Here is a 17,008-nt window from a genome sequence, read left to right as displayed (position 1 = left end):
TAAACGAGGTGATTTTATACGCATTCTTTTTTTTCTTTTTTTTTGAATGAACAGCAGAACCGGGCCTTCCAGAAGACCTGGAGCTTTAACCCATTCTGAACGGGCACCCATTTTGGTGTCAGCATCATGTTATGCTTTAGCTATTGAAAAATAGCAGATCTACAAGCTCATATCGCGCCACCGAGTGGCGCGATACGAGCTTGTAGGTCTGCTATTTTTGAAAAATCGAAGAGCGACTGACATTTTTTTAATCTGATCTCAGGTCAGAATGGGTTCATCAGACCAGTGTGTGTCCCAGTGGAAACCTCGTATGAATCTGATCTCAGGTCAGAATGGGTTAATTGCATTAGCAAAGGCAAACGGGTTTTTTCAGATGACGTGACCAATGCAGAGAGCTATATGTGAGAGTGAGAGAGAGAGAGATAGATGCTTTTTTTCGCTATTGATATCCCATATTGCGTCTTTGTGTTTTAACCCATTCTGACCTGAGATCAGATTCATGCGAGGTTTCCGACGGACACACACTGGTCTGATTAACCCATTCTGACCTGGGATCAGATTCTAAAAAATGTCAGTCGTTCTTCGATTTTTCAAAAATAGCAGACCTACAAGCTCATATCGCGCCACTCGGTGGCGCGATATGAGCTTGTAGATCTGCTATTTTTCAATAGATAAAGCATAACATGATGCCAACACCAAAATGGGTGCCCGGTCAGAATGGATTAAATTACAATTCTCAACTGTGACCGGCGCGGTGACAAATTCCGCTTTGATGGAAATATACTGTCTTTCTGCAAAAATAGATTAAAAACTCAGCTATTAAATGCAGCGTACACTTTGGCAAAGCAATACGTTTTTTTACAGACGGATTCTGGCCGAACGGCTAATGAGCTTAAGTGTGGTGCGCTATAGCCGGTGCCGATCAGTATCACTGCAACGTTATTTATGATAGCCGACACCTAAGACTAAAGCTCTGTGCATGCTCCCCAGGGATAGGGTGATAAGCAACACCTAAGACTAAAGCTATGTGCACACTCCCCAGGGATAGGGTGAGAAGCAACACCTAAGACTAAAGCTCTGTGCACTCCCCAGGGATAGGGTGAGAAGCAACACCTAAGACTAAAGCTGTGTGCACACCCCAAGGATAGGGTGAGAAAGCAACACCTAAGACTAAAGCTGTGTGCACACCCCAAGGATAGGGTGAGAAAGCAACACCTAAGACTAAAGCTATGTGCACTCCCCAGGGATAGGGTGAGAAGCAACACCTAAGACTAAAGCTATGTGCACTCCCCAGGGATAGGGTGAGAAGCAACACCTAAGACTAAAGCTATGTGCACTCCCCAGGGATAGGGTGAGAAGCAACACCTAAGACTAAAGCTATGTGTGCACTCCCCAGGGATAGGGTGAGAAGCAACACCTAAGACTAAAGCTACACACACTCCCCAGGGATAGGGTGAGAAGCAACACCTAAGACTAAAGCTATGTGTGCACTCCCCAGGGATGGGGTGAGAAGCAACACCTAAGACTAAATCTATGTGCACTCCCCAGGGATAGGGTGAGAAGCACCACCTAAGACTAAAGCTATGTGCACTCCCCAGGGATAGGGTGAGAAGCAACACCTAAGACTAAAGCTATGTGCACTCCCCAGGGATAGGGTGAGAAGCAACACCTAAGACTAAAGCTATGTGCACTCCCCAGGGATAGGGTGAGAAGCAACACCTAAGACTAAATCTATGTGTGCACTCCCCAGGGATAGGGTGAGAAGCAACGCCTAAGACTAAAGCTATGTGCACACTCCCCAGGGATAGGGTGAGAAGCAACACCTAAGACTAACACTCTGTGCACTCCCCAGGGATAGGGTGAGAAGCAACACCTAAGACTAAAGCTACACACACTCCCCAGGGATAGGGTGAGAAGCAACACCTAAGACTAAAGCTACACACACTCCCCAGGGATAGGGTGAGAACATCACCTAAGACTAAAGCTATGTGCACTCCCCAGGGATAGGGTGAGAAGCAACACCTAAGACTAAAGATGTGTGTGCACTCCCCAGGGATAGGGTGAGAAGCAACACCTAAGACTAAAGTTATGTGGGCACACTCCCCAGGGATAGGGTGAGAAGCAACACCTAAGACTAAAGCTATGTGTGCACTCCCCAGGGATGGGGTGAGAAGCAACACCTAAGACTAAATCTATGTGCACTCCCCAGGGATAGGGTGAGAAGCACCACCTAAGACTAAAGCTATGTGCACTCCCCAGGGATAGGGTGAGAAGCAACACCTAAGACTAAAGCTATGTGCACTCCCCAGGGATAGGGTGAGAAGCAACACCTAAGACTAAAGCTATGTGCACTCCCCAGGGATAGGGTGAGAAGCAACACCTAAGACTAAATCTATGTGTGCACTCCCCAGGGATAGGGTGAGAAGCAACGCCTAAGACTAAAGCTATGTGCACACTCCCCAGGGATAGGGTGAGAAGCAACACCTAAGACTAACACTCTGTGCACTCCCCAGGGATAGGGTGAGAAGCAACACCTAAGACTAAAGCTACACACACTCCCCAGGGATAGGGTGAGAAGCAACACCTAAGACTAAAGCTATGTGTGCACTCCCCAGGGATGGGGTGAGAAGCAACACCTAAGACTAAATCTATGTGCACTCCCCAGGGATAGGGTGAGAAGCACCACCTAAGACTAAAGCTATGTGCACTCCCCAGGGATAGGGTGAGAAGCAACACCTAAGACTAAAGCTATGTGCACTCCCCAGGGATAGGGTGAGAAGCAACACCTAAGACTAAAGCTACACACACTCCCCAGGGATAGGGTGAGAAGCAACACCTAAGACTAAAGCTATGTGTGCACTCCCCAGGGATGGGGTGAGAAGCAACACCTAAGACTAAAGCTATGTGCACTCCCCAGGGATGGGGTGAGAAGCAACACCTAAGACTAAATCTATGTGCACTCCCCAGGGATAGGGTGAGAAGCACCACCTAAGACTAAAGCTATGTGCACTCCCCAGGGATAGGGTGAGAAGCAACACCTAAGACTAAAGCTATGTGCACTCCCCAGGGATAGGGTGAGAAGCAACACCTAAGACTAAAGCTACACACACTCCCCAGGGATAGGGTGAGAAGCAACACCTAAGACTAAAGCTATGTGTGCACTCCCCAGGGATGGGGTGAGAAGCAACACCTAAGACTAAATCTATGTGCACTCCCCAGGGATAGGGTGAGAAGCACCACCTAAGACTAAAGCTATGTGCACTCCCCAGGGATAGGGTGAGAAGCAACACCTAAGACTAAAGCTCTGTGCACTCCCCAGGGATAGGGTGAGAAGCAACGCCTAAGACTAAAGCTATGTGTGCACTCCCCAGGGATAGGGTGAGAAGCAACACCTAAGACTAAAGCTATGTGCACACTCCCCAGGGATAGGGTGAGAAGCAACACCTAAGACTAACACTCTGTGCACTCCCCAGGGATAGGGTGAGAAGCAACACCTAAGACTAAAGCTACACACACTCCCCAGGGATAGGGTGAGAAGCAACACCTAAGACTAAAGCTATGTGTGCACTCCCCAGGGATAGGGTGAGAAGCAACACCTAAGACTAAATCTATGTGCACTCCCCAGGGATAGGGTGAGAAGCACCACCTAAGACTAAAGCTATGTGCACTCCCCAGGGATAGGGTGAGAAGCAACACCTAAGACTAAAGCTATGTGCACTCCCCAGGGATAGGGTGAGAAGCAACACCTAAGACTAAATCTATGTGTGCACTCCCCAGGGATAGGGTGAGAAGCAACGCCTAAGACTAAAGCTATGTGCACACTCCCCAGGGATAGGGTGAGAAGCAACACCTAAGACTAACACTCTGTGCACTCCCCAGGGATAGGGTGAGAAGCAACACCTAAGACTAAAGCTATGTGCACACTCCCCAGGGATAGGGTGAGAAGCAACACCTAAGACTAAAGTTATGTGCACTCCCCAGGGATAGGGTGAGAAGCAACACCTAAGACTAAAGCTATGTGCACTCCCCAGGGATAGGGTGAGAAGCAACACCTAAGACTAAAGCTATGTGCACTCCCCAGGGATAGGGTGAGAAGCAACACCTAAGACTAAAGCTCTGTGCACTCCCCAGGGATAGGGTGAGAATCAACACCTAAGACTAAAGCTGTGTGCACTCCCCAGGGATAGGGTGAGAAGCAACACCTAAGACTAAAGCTATGTGTGCACTCCCCAGGGATAGGGTGAGAAGCAACACCTAAGACTAAAGCTACACACACTCCCCAGGGATAGGGTGAGAAGCAACACCTAAGACTAAAGCTATGTGTGCACTCCCCAGGGATAGGGTGAGAAGCAACACCTAAGACTAAAGCTATGTGCACTCCCCAGGGATAGGGTGAGAAGCAACACCTAAGACTAACGCTGTGTGCACTCCCCAGGGATAGGGTGAGAAGCAACACCTAAGACTAAAGCTATGTGTGCACTCCCCAGGGATAGGGTGAGAAGCAACACCTAAGACTAAAGCTACACACACTCCCCAGGGATAGGGTGAGAAGCAACACCTAAGACTAAAGCTATGTGTGCACTCCCCAGGGATAGGGTGAGAAGCAACACCTAAGACTAAAGCTACACACACTCCCCAGGGATAGGGTGAGAAGCAACACCTAAGACTAAAGCTATGTGTGCACTCCCCAGGGATGGGGTGAGAAGCAACACCTAAGACTAAATCTATGTGCACTCCCCAGGGATAGGGTGAGAAGCAACACCTAAGACTAAAGCTATGTGCACTCCCCAGGGATAGGGTGAGAAGCACCACCTAAGACTAAAGCTATGTGCACTCCCCAGGGATAGGGTGAGAAGCAACACCTAAGACTAAAGCTATGTGCACTCCCCAGGGATAGGGTGAGAAGCAACACCTAAGACTAAATCTATGTGTGCACTCCCCAGGGATAGGGTGAGAAGCAACGCCTAAGACTAAATCTATGTGCACTCCCCAGGGATAGGGTGAGAAGCAACACCTAAGACTAACACTCTGTGCACTCCCCAGGGATAGGGTGAGAAGCAACACCTAAGACTAAAGCTATGTGCACTCCCCAGGGATAGGGTGAGAAGCAACACCTAAGACTAAAGCTACACACACTCCCCAGGGATAGGGTGAGAAGCAACACCTAAGACTAAAGCTATGTGCACTCCCCAGGGATAGGGTGAGAAGCAACACCTAAGACTAAAGCTATGTGTGCACTCCCCAGGGATAGGGTGAGAAGCACCACCTAAGACTAAAGCTGTGTACACACACTCCCCAGGGATGGGGTGAGAACATCACCACATTAATGGCCTATATTATAAAATGAAGAGAAGTGAGTAAACATGTCTTTGTATTAAAACACGCTTATTCTCACGGATTTGCCTTTTCTAAGCCAGCCCTAAGAGAAGAATTATTGGGGAGCCATGATTGGACAAAGTTCACAGGAAAATACACTAAACCATGTAATCTTCAACGAATATTATTATTATATACGAATATTACAGAGGGTTACAGGCAGAAAGCCTCAGCCATGTCCTCCTGTACTCCAGGGCTAAAATTAATAACAAAAAAAACTAAAGAGAGAAAAAATAATCTCTTGATCCACGTAGTTTCCATCTCACACTCGCAGATTACATTTTCTGCGGTTGGTGGAAAAAGTACTCGGATGTTTTACTTAACCCATTCTGGGCGGGAACCCCTATTGGTATCTTACCCCCTATTTGGGTTCTGTACAGTAGGCCTATGTACAGTATTCAAAAATGTAATTATTTTGATGCTGCTATATAAATATTTGAAGTTTTTCAGAAACCTTAGGTCAGGATTTAGAGGTGTTTTTAGAATTGGCCTTAGGCTTAAATGGGTTAAGTAAAAGCATCAAGCTGCAATATAGACATGCAGTATACTGATTAATAACTGACATCAAAATATACTTTAAAGTACCAAAAGTAATAGTAATAGTTTTCTCTCTCTCCCCCCCCTCCCCCTCCCCCTCCCCCCCCTCCCCTCTCTCTCTCTCTCTCTCTCTCTCTCTCTCTCTCTCTCTCTCTCTCTCTCTCTCTCTCTCTCCTCCCTCTCTCCTCCCTCCCTCTCTCCTCCCTCCCTCTCTCCTCCCTCCCTCTCTCCTCCCTCCCTCTCTCCTCCCTCCCTCTCTCCTCCCTCCCTCCCTCCCTCCCTCCCCCTCCCTCTCCCTCTCCCCCTCCCCCTCCCCCTCCCTCTCCCTCTCCCTCTCCCTCTCCCTCTCCCTCTCCCTCTCCCTCTCCCTCTCCCTCTCCCTCTCCCTCTCCCTCTCCCTCTCTCCCTCTCCCTCTCTCCCTATCTCCCTATCTCCCTCTCTCCCTCCCTCCCTCCCTCCCTCTCTCTCAGGCGCCAGATGATGAAACATCTGCCAACAGTTGAAGCATCACAACGCAGCGACAACAATAAGACATACAGACAGACAGGCAACAACAAAATACAGTGATAGACACGCACCAACAAGACAAACAAACTAGCAGCGAGTTAGAATATATGTATAAGGTCTATGCATCAAACGTATGTCTGTACACTTGGAACTTGTTTTCTTTATTTACAACATCTCTCCAGCTCTGGATGAAAGCTGACCCTTATCCTTATCCTCACCCCACTGCATGCTACTCAGACAGAACATACCATGTTTCTGACCTGAGATCAGATTTCAAAAAATGTCTTCTACATCCTGACAGTATTCTGAAAAGGCTATGTTTCTATGTCAGTCGTCAGTCATATTTTTCAAAAATAGCAGACCTACAAGTTCATAACACGGCACTCAGGGGCCGAACTATGAGCTTGTAGATCTGCTATCTTTCAATAGCTAAAGCATAATATAATGCTTAAAACACCAAGAGGGGGGGGGGGGGGGGGTCTCGATCCTGACAGGACAGGACAGGACCGGACAGGACTGAGAATCTTCCAAAGTTAACCAAAATTCAACAGATGGAGACATCTCCCCCCTCAGCATACGGAGAAAAAAACCAACCTGTCTGGTACATTTCCTCGCCCCCCCCCCTCCCCCTCCCTCAGACATCAGGACGTAGCGAGGCCAGACGTAATGGAAATGCCTGTTTGAGAACAAGTACACCAGACTGGCGTTAAGAGACAAAGGCGTGCGTGAACTACCTGCCCAACTGCCTTCCTGTCCTTGACATTATGAATGGTCTCAAGGTCTGGCAGACAGACACAGACGCGGTCATACATATTCATTCGTGCACGCCCACGCCGTGAACTGAACTGCGTTGTGAATCAAGTCTGTGTCATCTTTTAAACCACTTTCAAACTTTCCATTATACTATTCACTTTTCAAAACTTTTTTTTTCTTCTTTTTCGTCTGAAAACAGGCGAGCTCTACAGTACATGTTGAGCTTGTATAGACTGGCTAAAAGGAAACTAAACATGACTTATTTTATTATCAGTTACTTGTTTTGTTTTTGTCATACTGTCAGCACTTTGGGTCGACTGCTGATGCTGTTAAATGTGCTACTGTATATAAATCAAAAACCATGAATCAAATTGACTTGACTTTAACGCATTCTGAACGGGAACCCATTTTGGTGTTGGCATCATGTTATGCTTTAGCTATTGAAAAATAGCAGATCTACAAGCTCGTAGCGCGCCACCGAGTGGCGCGCTACGAGCTTGTAGGTCTGCTATTTTCGAAGAACGACTGACATTTTTTAGAATCTGATCTCGCGTCAGAATGGGTTAATCAGACCAGTGTGTGTCCAGTGGAAACCTCGTATGAATCTGATCTCAGGTCAGAATGGATTAAGTGTTTAATCACGGCCCACGTGCCGATATATTTTACCACAGCAATGGAAAGGAAATCCCTAGTGAGAATATTACCTGGTCTGCCGTGAACACTATAGTGTATCTGGTGTGGGCATAACGGGCAACAAATAAATGCCTTGTAGTTCAGCTATGTTTGACAAAGAGATTTGTTGTAGAGGGAAAGAATAAATAAAAAAGCAACTGGGCCTGCCCAGAAAGGATTGGCCCCCGAGGGGTGGACCCATAGGTCACTAGGTCACACAGGTATAATAGGGTTTAAGTGCTTAAATATATACGGGAGTGACAGCAAAAGTAAAACGTTTCACCAAAGGCCACGCACAGCCCGAGCCATGGAACACCATGCAGGGTGCTGCTGGACAGGAAGAAACAAGACGCCAACACACCCTGGATCTACACTCCCCATGGAGGGGCAGTCGTGCTATTATTAAACCCCCAAAGGTGACGTTTCCACTCGAGCGCCTCTCGCTCCTTTTAGCACTGCTAGACGCCGTGGAAACAACGTCGTCACCTTCGGCAGTTCCGCTCGTAAAAGAATAAATATGGCCGACATTAACGACGGCGGACCGCCGGTGTCTGGTCTGGAGAGAGAGAGGGCATGCGTCACATGACTCAGCAGCACTCAGTGTTGAGTTTGTCGACTAAAACTGTGACTAGATATATTGACAATTTAGTCAACAAATAAAAACTAGACTATAGGAAGGGACTATAGTGGACGAGAGATCCAGTTTTATGCTAAGTTGCGACGCTTTGTAAGCTTGTATATCTGCTATTTTCAGCATGCCAACCAAAGTGTAAAATCTGCCATTACGACGACATCAAGGCCTGTCAAAACACATTTCAGTCGACTAAATCAACTGTAGATTTAGTCGATTAAAATCGTATGACATTTAGTCGACTAAAACTAGACTAAACACTAGAGCATTTCAGGTGACTAAAAACTAAATGAAACTGTGAGGTGGAGGATGACTGATTGAAGCAGTCACACCTGGCCTGAGTCAAACTAGAACTGGACTCAGAGCTGGGCGTGGCTGCGCACCTGTTGTGCATCATGGACTTGATCAAGGTCACACCAGGTTAAATCAGTCACCTCCACAAACACTCAGAAGATAGCCTCTGTCCGGACAGTGGAGACTGGAGAGCCATCTGCTCTCCTGTGTAATGTGACATTATTGTTTGTATAATTCCCTGCACATGGAGAAATAAAACTGTCAACTCAAGGAAGCTGCCCTGGGTAGTGACTACACTGTCACAGAAACGTATTCAAAAGACCCAATCAAAATGTGCTGTCAAAAACAACGCTGCTCACCACACAGCCATAGGCGGAGCTTGAACTTGACGCCTGGGGGTGCGACTGCTTGGGGGTGCGACTGCTTGGCCAACAACACAAAAAATAATATTTGACCTTTATTTTAGCGTTTTTACAATGCCCTAACCCCTAAAAATGAGTTTAGGTATTTAGGTAGTACAGCAGCTGTACAGGATCACATGACTCACCACACAGCCGGTGGAGTCCAGCTTGGGTCACATGACTCACCACACAGCCGGTGGAGTCCAGCATAGATCACATGACTCACCACACAGCCGGTGGAGTCCAGCTTGGGTCACATGACTCACCACACAGCCGGTGGAGTCCAGCGTGCGGTCACATGACTCACCACACAGCCGGTGGAGTCCAACATGTATCACATGACTCACCACACAGCCGGTGGAGTCCAGCTTGCGGTCGGAGATGCAGCGGAAGTTGCGGCTGCAGCCCCCGTTGTCCTTGGTGCAGTCCCGGACCGGGCCGAAGGAGTCCAGCAGAACCTCCAGGCTGTCGAAGGACGAGCTGATCATCAGCTCCTCTCTGGGAAGAAAATATATATAAAACATTAGTATACTGCACCAGGAAATACATACATATGGCCTGCAGGCCACAGAAGATCACAGCATATCTACTGAATGTGAAGGCAGAGCTATGGGAGGCCTAGCCTCGGTACCAGGCTTTCATTTTTGTTGGTGCAAAAATTGAAAGCCTGGAGGAACGCATTTGCCGTTCTGGTCTAAAAGTGGGAGTCAACCCTTCCGGGTGGGCGTCGCTCCAAATTATGTGACGTAGCGCTGCACTAGGGGGGAGAGGAGGGGCCGGGGGTGACGGACAGATCGATGAGATCCAAATCTCAGCCGCGACCCGCCCCTCTAGACCAGAAACCTAACACGTTAGCTCAGGCTATGGGATGTAGAGCTATGGGATGTGAAGGTAGAGCTATGGGATGTGAAGGTAGAGCTATGGGATGTGAAGGCAGAGCTATGGGATGTGAAGGCATAGCTATGGGATGTGAAGGCAGAGCTATGGGATGTTAAGGTAGAGCTATGGGATGTGAAGGCATAGCTATGGGATGTGAAGGCAGAGCTATGGGATGTTAAGGTAGAGCTATGGGATGTGAAGGTAGAGCTATGGGATGTGAAGGCATAGCTATGGGATGTGAAGGTAGAGCTATGGGATGTTAAGGCATAGCTATGGGATGTGAAGGTAGAGCTATGGGATGTGAAGGTAGAGCTATGGGATGTGAAGGTAGAGCTATGGGATGTGAAGGTAGAGCTATGGGATGTGAAGGTAGAGCTATGGGATGTGAAGGTAGAGCTATGGGATGTGAAGGCAGAGCTATGGGATGTGAAGGTAGAGCTATGGGATGTGAAGGTAGAGCTATGGGATGTGAAGGTAGAGCTATGGGATGTGAAGGTAGAGCTATGGGATGTGAAGGTAGAGCTATGGGATGTGAAGGTAGAGCTATGGGATGTGAAGGTAGAGCTATGGGATGTGAAGGCAGAGCTATGGGATGTGAAGGTAGAGCTATGGGATGTTAAGGCATAGCTATGGGATGTGAAGGTAGAGCTATGGGATGTGAAGGTAGAGCTATGGGATGTGAAGGTAGAGCTATGGGATGTGAAGGTAGAGCTATGGGATGTGAAGGTAGAGCTATGGGATGTGAAGGTAGAGCTATGGGATGTGAAGGCAGAGCTATGGGATGTGAAGGTAGAGCTATGGGATGTGAAGGTAGAGCTATGGGATGTGAAGGTAGAGCTATGGGATGTGAAGGTAGAGCTATGGGATGTAGAGCTATGGGATGTGAAGGTAGAGCTATGGGATGTGAAGGTAGAGCTATGGGATGTGAAGGTAGAGCTATGGGATGTGAAGGTAGAGCTATGGGATGTAGAGCTATGGGATGTGAAGGTAGAGCTATGGGATGTAGAGCTATGGGATGTGAAGGTAGAGCTATGGGATGTGAAGGTAGAGCTATGGGATGTGAAGGCAGAGCTATGGGATGTGAAGGTAGAGCTATGGGATGTGAAGGTAGAGCTATGGGATGTGAAGGTAGAGCTATGGGATGTAGAGCTATGGGATGTGAAGGTAGAGCTATGGGATGTGAAGGTAGAGCTATGGGATGTGAAGGTAGAGCTATGGGATGTAGAGCTATGGGATGTGAAGGTAGAGCTATGGGATGTGAAGGTAGAGCTATGGGATGTGAAGGTAGAGCTATGGGATGTGAAGGTAGAGCTATGGGATGTGAAGGCAGAGCTATGGGATGTGAAGGTAGAGCTATGGGATGTGAAGGCAGAGCTATGGGATGTGAAGGCAGAGCTATGGGATGTGAAGGTAGAGCTATGGGATGTGAAGGTAGAGCTATGGGATGTGAAGGCAGAGCTATGGGATGTGAAGGCAGAGCTATGGGATGTGAAGGTAGAGCTATGGGATGTGAAGGCATAGCTATGGGATGTGAAGGCAGAGCTATGGGATGTGAAGGCAGAGCTATGGGATGTGAAGGCAGAGCTATGGGATGTTAAGGTAGAGCTATGGGATGTGAAGGTAGAGCTATGGGATGTGAAGGTAGAGCTATGGGATGTGAAGGTAGAGCTATGGGATGTTAAGGCATAGCTATGGGATGTGAAGGTAGAGCTATGGGATGTAGAGCTATGGGATGTGAAGGTAGAGCTATGGGATGTGAAGGCATAGCTATGGGATGTGAAGGCAGAGCTATGGGATGTTAAGGTAGAGCTATGGGATGTGAAGGTAGAGCTATGGGATGTGAAGGCATAGCTATGGGATGTGAAGGTAGAGCTATGGGATGTTAAGGCATAGCTATGGGATGTGAAGGTAGAGCTATGGGATGTGAAGGTAGAGCTATGGGATGTGAAGGTAGAGCTATGGGATGTAGAGCTATGGGATGTAGAGCTATGGGATGTGAAGGTAGAGCTATGGGATGTGAAGGTAGAGCTATGGGATGTGAAGGTAGAGCTATGGGATGTGAAGGTAGAGCTATGGGATGTGAAGGCAGAGCTATGGGATGTGAAGGCAGAGCTATGGGATGTGAAGGTAGAGCTATGGGATGTGAAGGTAGAGCTATGGGATGTGAAGGTAGAGCTATGGGATGTGAAGGTAGAGCTATGGGATGTGAAGGTAGAGCTATGGGATGTGAAGGTAGAGCTATGGGATGTGAAGGCATAGCTATGGGATGTGAAGGTAGAGCTATGGGATGTGAAGGCATAGCTATGGGATGTGAAGGTAGAGCTATGGGATGTGAAGGTAGAGCTATGGGATGTGAAGGTAGAGCTATGGGATGTGAAGGTAGAGCTATGGGATGTGAAGGTAGAGCTATGGGATGTGAAGGTAGAGCTATGGGATGTGAAGGTAGAGCTATGGGATGTGAAGGTAGAGCTATGGGATGTGAAGGCAGAGCTATGGGATGTGAAGGTAGAGCTATGGGATGTAGAGCTATGGGATGTGAAGGTAGAGCTATGGGATGTGAAGGTAGAGCTATGGGATGTGAAGGTAGAGCTATGGGATGTGAAGGTAGAGCTATGGGATGTGAAGGTAGAGCTATGGGATGTGAAGGTAGAGCTATGGGATGTGAAGGTAGAGCTATGGGATGTGAAGGTAGAGCTATGGGATGTGAAGGTAGAGCTATGGGATGTAGAGCTATGGGATGTGAAGGCAGAGCTATGGGATGTGAAGGTAGAGCTATGGGATGTAGAGCTATGGGATGTGAAGGTAGAGCTATGGGATGTGAAGGCAGAGCTATGGGATGTAGAGCTATGGGATGTAGAGCTATGGGATGTAGAGCTATGGGATGTGAAGGCAGAGCTATGGGATGTGAAGGCAGAGCTATGGGATGTGAAGGCAGAGCTATGGGATGTGAAGGTAGAGCTATGGGATGTGAAGGTAGAGCTATGGGATGTGAAGGTAGAGCTATGGGATGTGAAGGTAGAGCTATGGGATGTGAAGGTAGAGCTATGGGATGTGAAGGTAGAGCTATGGGATGTGAAGGTAGAGCTATGGGATGTGAAGGTAGAGCTATGGGATGTGAAGGTAGAGCTATGGGATGTAGAGCTATGGGATGTGAAGGTAGAGCTATGGGATGTGAAGGCAGAGCTATGGGATGTAGAGCTATGGGATGTGAAGGTAGAGCTATGGGATGTAGAGCTATGGGATGTGAAGGTAGAGCTATGGGATGTAGAGCTATGGGATGTGAAGGTAGAGCTATGGGATGTGAAGGTAGAGCTATGGGATGTGAAGGTAGAGCTATGGGATGTGAAGGTAGAGCTATGGGATGTAGAGCTATGGGATGTGAAGGTAGAGCTATGGGATGTGAAGGTAGAGCTATGGGATGTGAAGGCAGAGCTATGGGATGTGAAGGTAGAGCTATGGGATGTAGAGCTATGGGATGTGAAGGTAGAGCTATGGGATGTAGAGCTATGGGATGTGAAGGTAGAGCTATGGGATGTAGAGCTATGGGATGTGAAGGTAGAGCTATGGGATGTAGAGCTATGGGATGTGAAGGCAGAGCTATGGGATGTGAAGGTAGAGCTATGGGATGTGAAGGTAGAGCTATGGGATGTGAAGGTAGAGCTATGGGATGTGAAGGTAGAGCTATGGGATGTAGAGCTATGGGATGTGAAGGTAGAGCTATGGGATGTGAAGGTAGAGCTATGGGATGTGAAGGTAGAGCTATGGGATGTGAAGGTAGAGCTATGGGATGTAGAGCTATGGGATGTGAAGGTAGAGCTATGGGATGTGAAGGTAGAGCTATGGGATGTAGAGCTATGGGATGTGAAGGTAGAGCTATGGGATGTGAAGGTAGAGCTATGGGATGTGAAGGTAGAGCTATGGGATGTGAAGGTAGAGCTATGGGATGTGAAGGTAGAGCTATGGGATGTGAAGGTAGAGCTATGGGATGTGAAGGTAGAGCTATGGGATGTGAAGGTAGAGCTATGGGATGTGAAGGCAGAGCTATGGGATGTGAAGGTAGAGCTATGGGATGTGAAGGTAGAGCTATGGGATGTGAAGGTAGAGCTATGGGATGTGAAGGTAGAGCTATGGGATGTGAAGGCATAGCTATGGGATGTGAAGGTAGAGCTATGGGATGTGAAGGTAGAGCTATGGGATGTGAAGGTAGAGCTATGGGATGTGAAGGTAGAGCTATGGGATGTGAAGGTAGAGCTATGGGATGTAGAGCTATGGGATGTGAAGGTAGAGCTATGGGATGTAGAGCTATGGGATGTGAAGGCAGAGCTATGGGATGTGAAGGTAGAGCTATGGGATGTGAAGGTAGAGCTATGGGATGTGAAGGTAGAGCTATGGGATGTAGAGCTATGGGATGTGAAGGTAGAGCTATGGGATGTGAAGGTAGAGCTATGGGATGTGAAGGTAGAGCTATGGGATGTGAAGGTAGAGCTATGGGATGTAGAGCTATGGGATGTGAAGGTAGAGCTATGGGATGTGAAGGTAGAGCTATGGGATGTAGAGCTATGGGATGTGAAGGTAGAGCTATGGGATGTGAAGGTAGAGCTATGGGATGTGAAGGTAGAGCTATGGGATGTGAAGGTAGAGCTATGGGATGTGAAGGTAGAGCTATGGGATGTGAAGGTAGAGCTATGGGATGTGAAGGTAGAGCTATGGGATGTGAAGGTAGAGCTATGGGATGTGAAGGTAGAGCTATGGGATGTGAAGGTAGAGCTATGGGATGTGAAGGTAGAGCTATGGGATGTAGAGCTATGGGATGTGAAGGTAGAGCTATGGGATGTGAAGGTAGAGCTATGGGATGTTAAGGTAGAGCTATGGGATGTGAAGGTAGAGCTATGGGATGTGAAGGTAGAGCTATGGGATGTGAAGGCAGAGCTATGGGATGTGAAGGTAGAGCTATGGGATGTGAAGGTAGAGCTATGGGATGTAGAGCTATGGGATGTGAAGGTAGAGCTATGGGATGTGAAGGCAGAGCTATGGGATGTGAAGGTAGAGCTATGGGATGTGAAGGTAGAGCTATGGGATGTGAAGGTAGAGCTATGGGATGTAGAGCTATGGGATGTGAAGGTAGAGCTATGGGATGTGAAGGTAGAGCTATGGGATGTAGAGCTATGGGATGTGAAGGTAGAGCTATGGGATGTGAAGGTAGAGCTATGGGATGTAGAGCTATGGGATGTGAAGGTAGAGCTATGGGATGTGAAGGTAGAGCTATGGGATGTGAAGGTAGAGCTATGGGATGTGAAGGTAGAGCTATGGGATGTGAAGGTAGAGCTATGGGATGTGAAGGTAGAGCTATGGGATGTGAAGGTAGAGCTATGGGATGTGAAGGTAGAGCTATGGGATGTGAAGGTAGAGCTATGGGATGTGAAGGTAGAGCTATGGGATGTGAAGGTAGAGCTATGGGATGTGAAGGTAGAGCTATGGGATGCCATACTGTGTGTCGTAGGTCGTATGGCTGTCTCCTCCTTCACATTCACTATAGTTCACGTGATCTTTTGTGGCCAGATGTAAATTCAGGGGTCTAGTAGGACTGTAGTAAATAATAAAATAAATAAATAGCTCCCTCCCCCCCATGTAAAAAAATAGCTAAAATCCCTAAAACGAAAGATATCAGCAAAAAAAAGGAAATTAAAAAAGAACACTCATCTTGTACTTTCTCTAATAACCTAAAACATGAACCTTGGTTGAAAAAAAGCTAAAGTTGTCCTTTAAGAACTAACTAACAAAAAAAAAAACTAAGCAAATGATACAAAACTAACAAAAAAAAAAGGAAAGGAAAAAGGATTAGAATTAGGTGGGGAATGTGAGTCTGAAGAAGTGGTTTTTTGAGGATGTTTTATGAACAGGGCAAGCAGCATAGGGTGGGCTGGGTGGCACCTTTCAAAATTATCAGATCCACAATCTCACGTCACACTGATGTGTTGTGTGCGTGCACGTGCGTACACGTGCGTGCGTGCACATCAAAGCCCTCTTTATATTTGCTTCAGAGCTACTGTAGAGAGATGTACATGTTTATTGGCTTCAGCCTCTCTCTTTGTATGGCCCCCTCGAGCAAGGTCACATGGTATCGGAGCAAGGTCACATGGTATCGGGCAATGAATGCTTAAACATGTAGCTATAGGTGTATAATGTTAGAGACCACAGAAGTGAACCTTTCAAGCCTGTTTTCTCAACTCCATATCTCCAAAACTGGTGGGTCAAACTGAACAACCAATATGTCAATGTGAAGCTATGATTCCCTGCTTTCATATGATGAAAAAATAAAAATAAATCCAATGGCAGACTCTCAGTCAAATGTAGTCACATATATGTACTAAAGATTGCCATGCATGAAGAATAAAATACATATATAGAGCCGTTTAGGACTGAGGTCGATTAAGAAAAAAAAAGGCTTCTTCTAAAAAGGCTTCTTCTAAATCCTATAAGATTTCTGAAAAACCTATGTTTCTGTGAGTGGTGCTCAACCTGTTTCATGTCAAAGACCCCCGGACATCTATGTATGTGGCCACGGGGACCCCCATCTGAAAATATGTTGTTCCAGGGACCACCCCCCCAGAAGCAAAGATTTGAGTTAAAAACATTCAATCTGAAAGAATATATATTCAAAGATTTGCACCACGTTATCAAATTTATTTTATTCAAAAATAGCGGATCTACAAGCTCGTATGAGCTTGTAGATCTGATATTTTTTTAAATAGCTAAAGTATAACATAATGCTTAAAACACCAACAGGGACACCGTCCTGAATGTGAAGTTTATATAATTATTTATGTGTTTGTATAAATTGAATTTGAATAACCTTGCTACATAGCCTGCTTTTGAAGAGGAACGGCACTGGGTGATAATAAACATCACATTCCTATAACACCATTTCTAATGAACCTTTTGCCAAAGGGTGAAAAC

General features: G+C 47.0%; 1 protein-coding gene across 1 annotated transcript in view; it reads right to left on the bottom strand.

The window, feature by feature from the left end:
• Nucleotides 1-17,008, bottom strand: part of astn1 (astrotactin 1) — a gene marked incomplete at both ends in the record, with an annotated part of 516,901 nt that overhangs the window by 231,367 nt on the left and 268,526 nt on the right. Inside the window, 1 exon segment of the mRNA XM_083781951.1 lies at nt 9,520-9,670. Coding sequence (XP_083638077.1) covers nt 9,520-9,670 — 151 coding nt within the window.

The sequence above is a fragment of the Protomyctophum parallelum genome, assembly GCF_964188405.1.
Source record: "Protomyctophum parallelum genome assembly, chromosome: 14".
Classification (NCBI taxonomy): Eukaryota; Metazoa; Chordata; class Actinopteri; order Myctophiformes; family Myctophidae; genus Protomyctophum; species Protomyctophum parallelum.
This window is presented reverse-complemented; position numbering and strand designations above follow the sequence as displayed.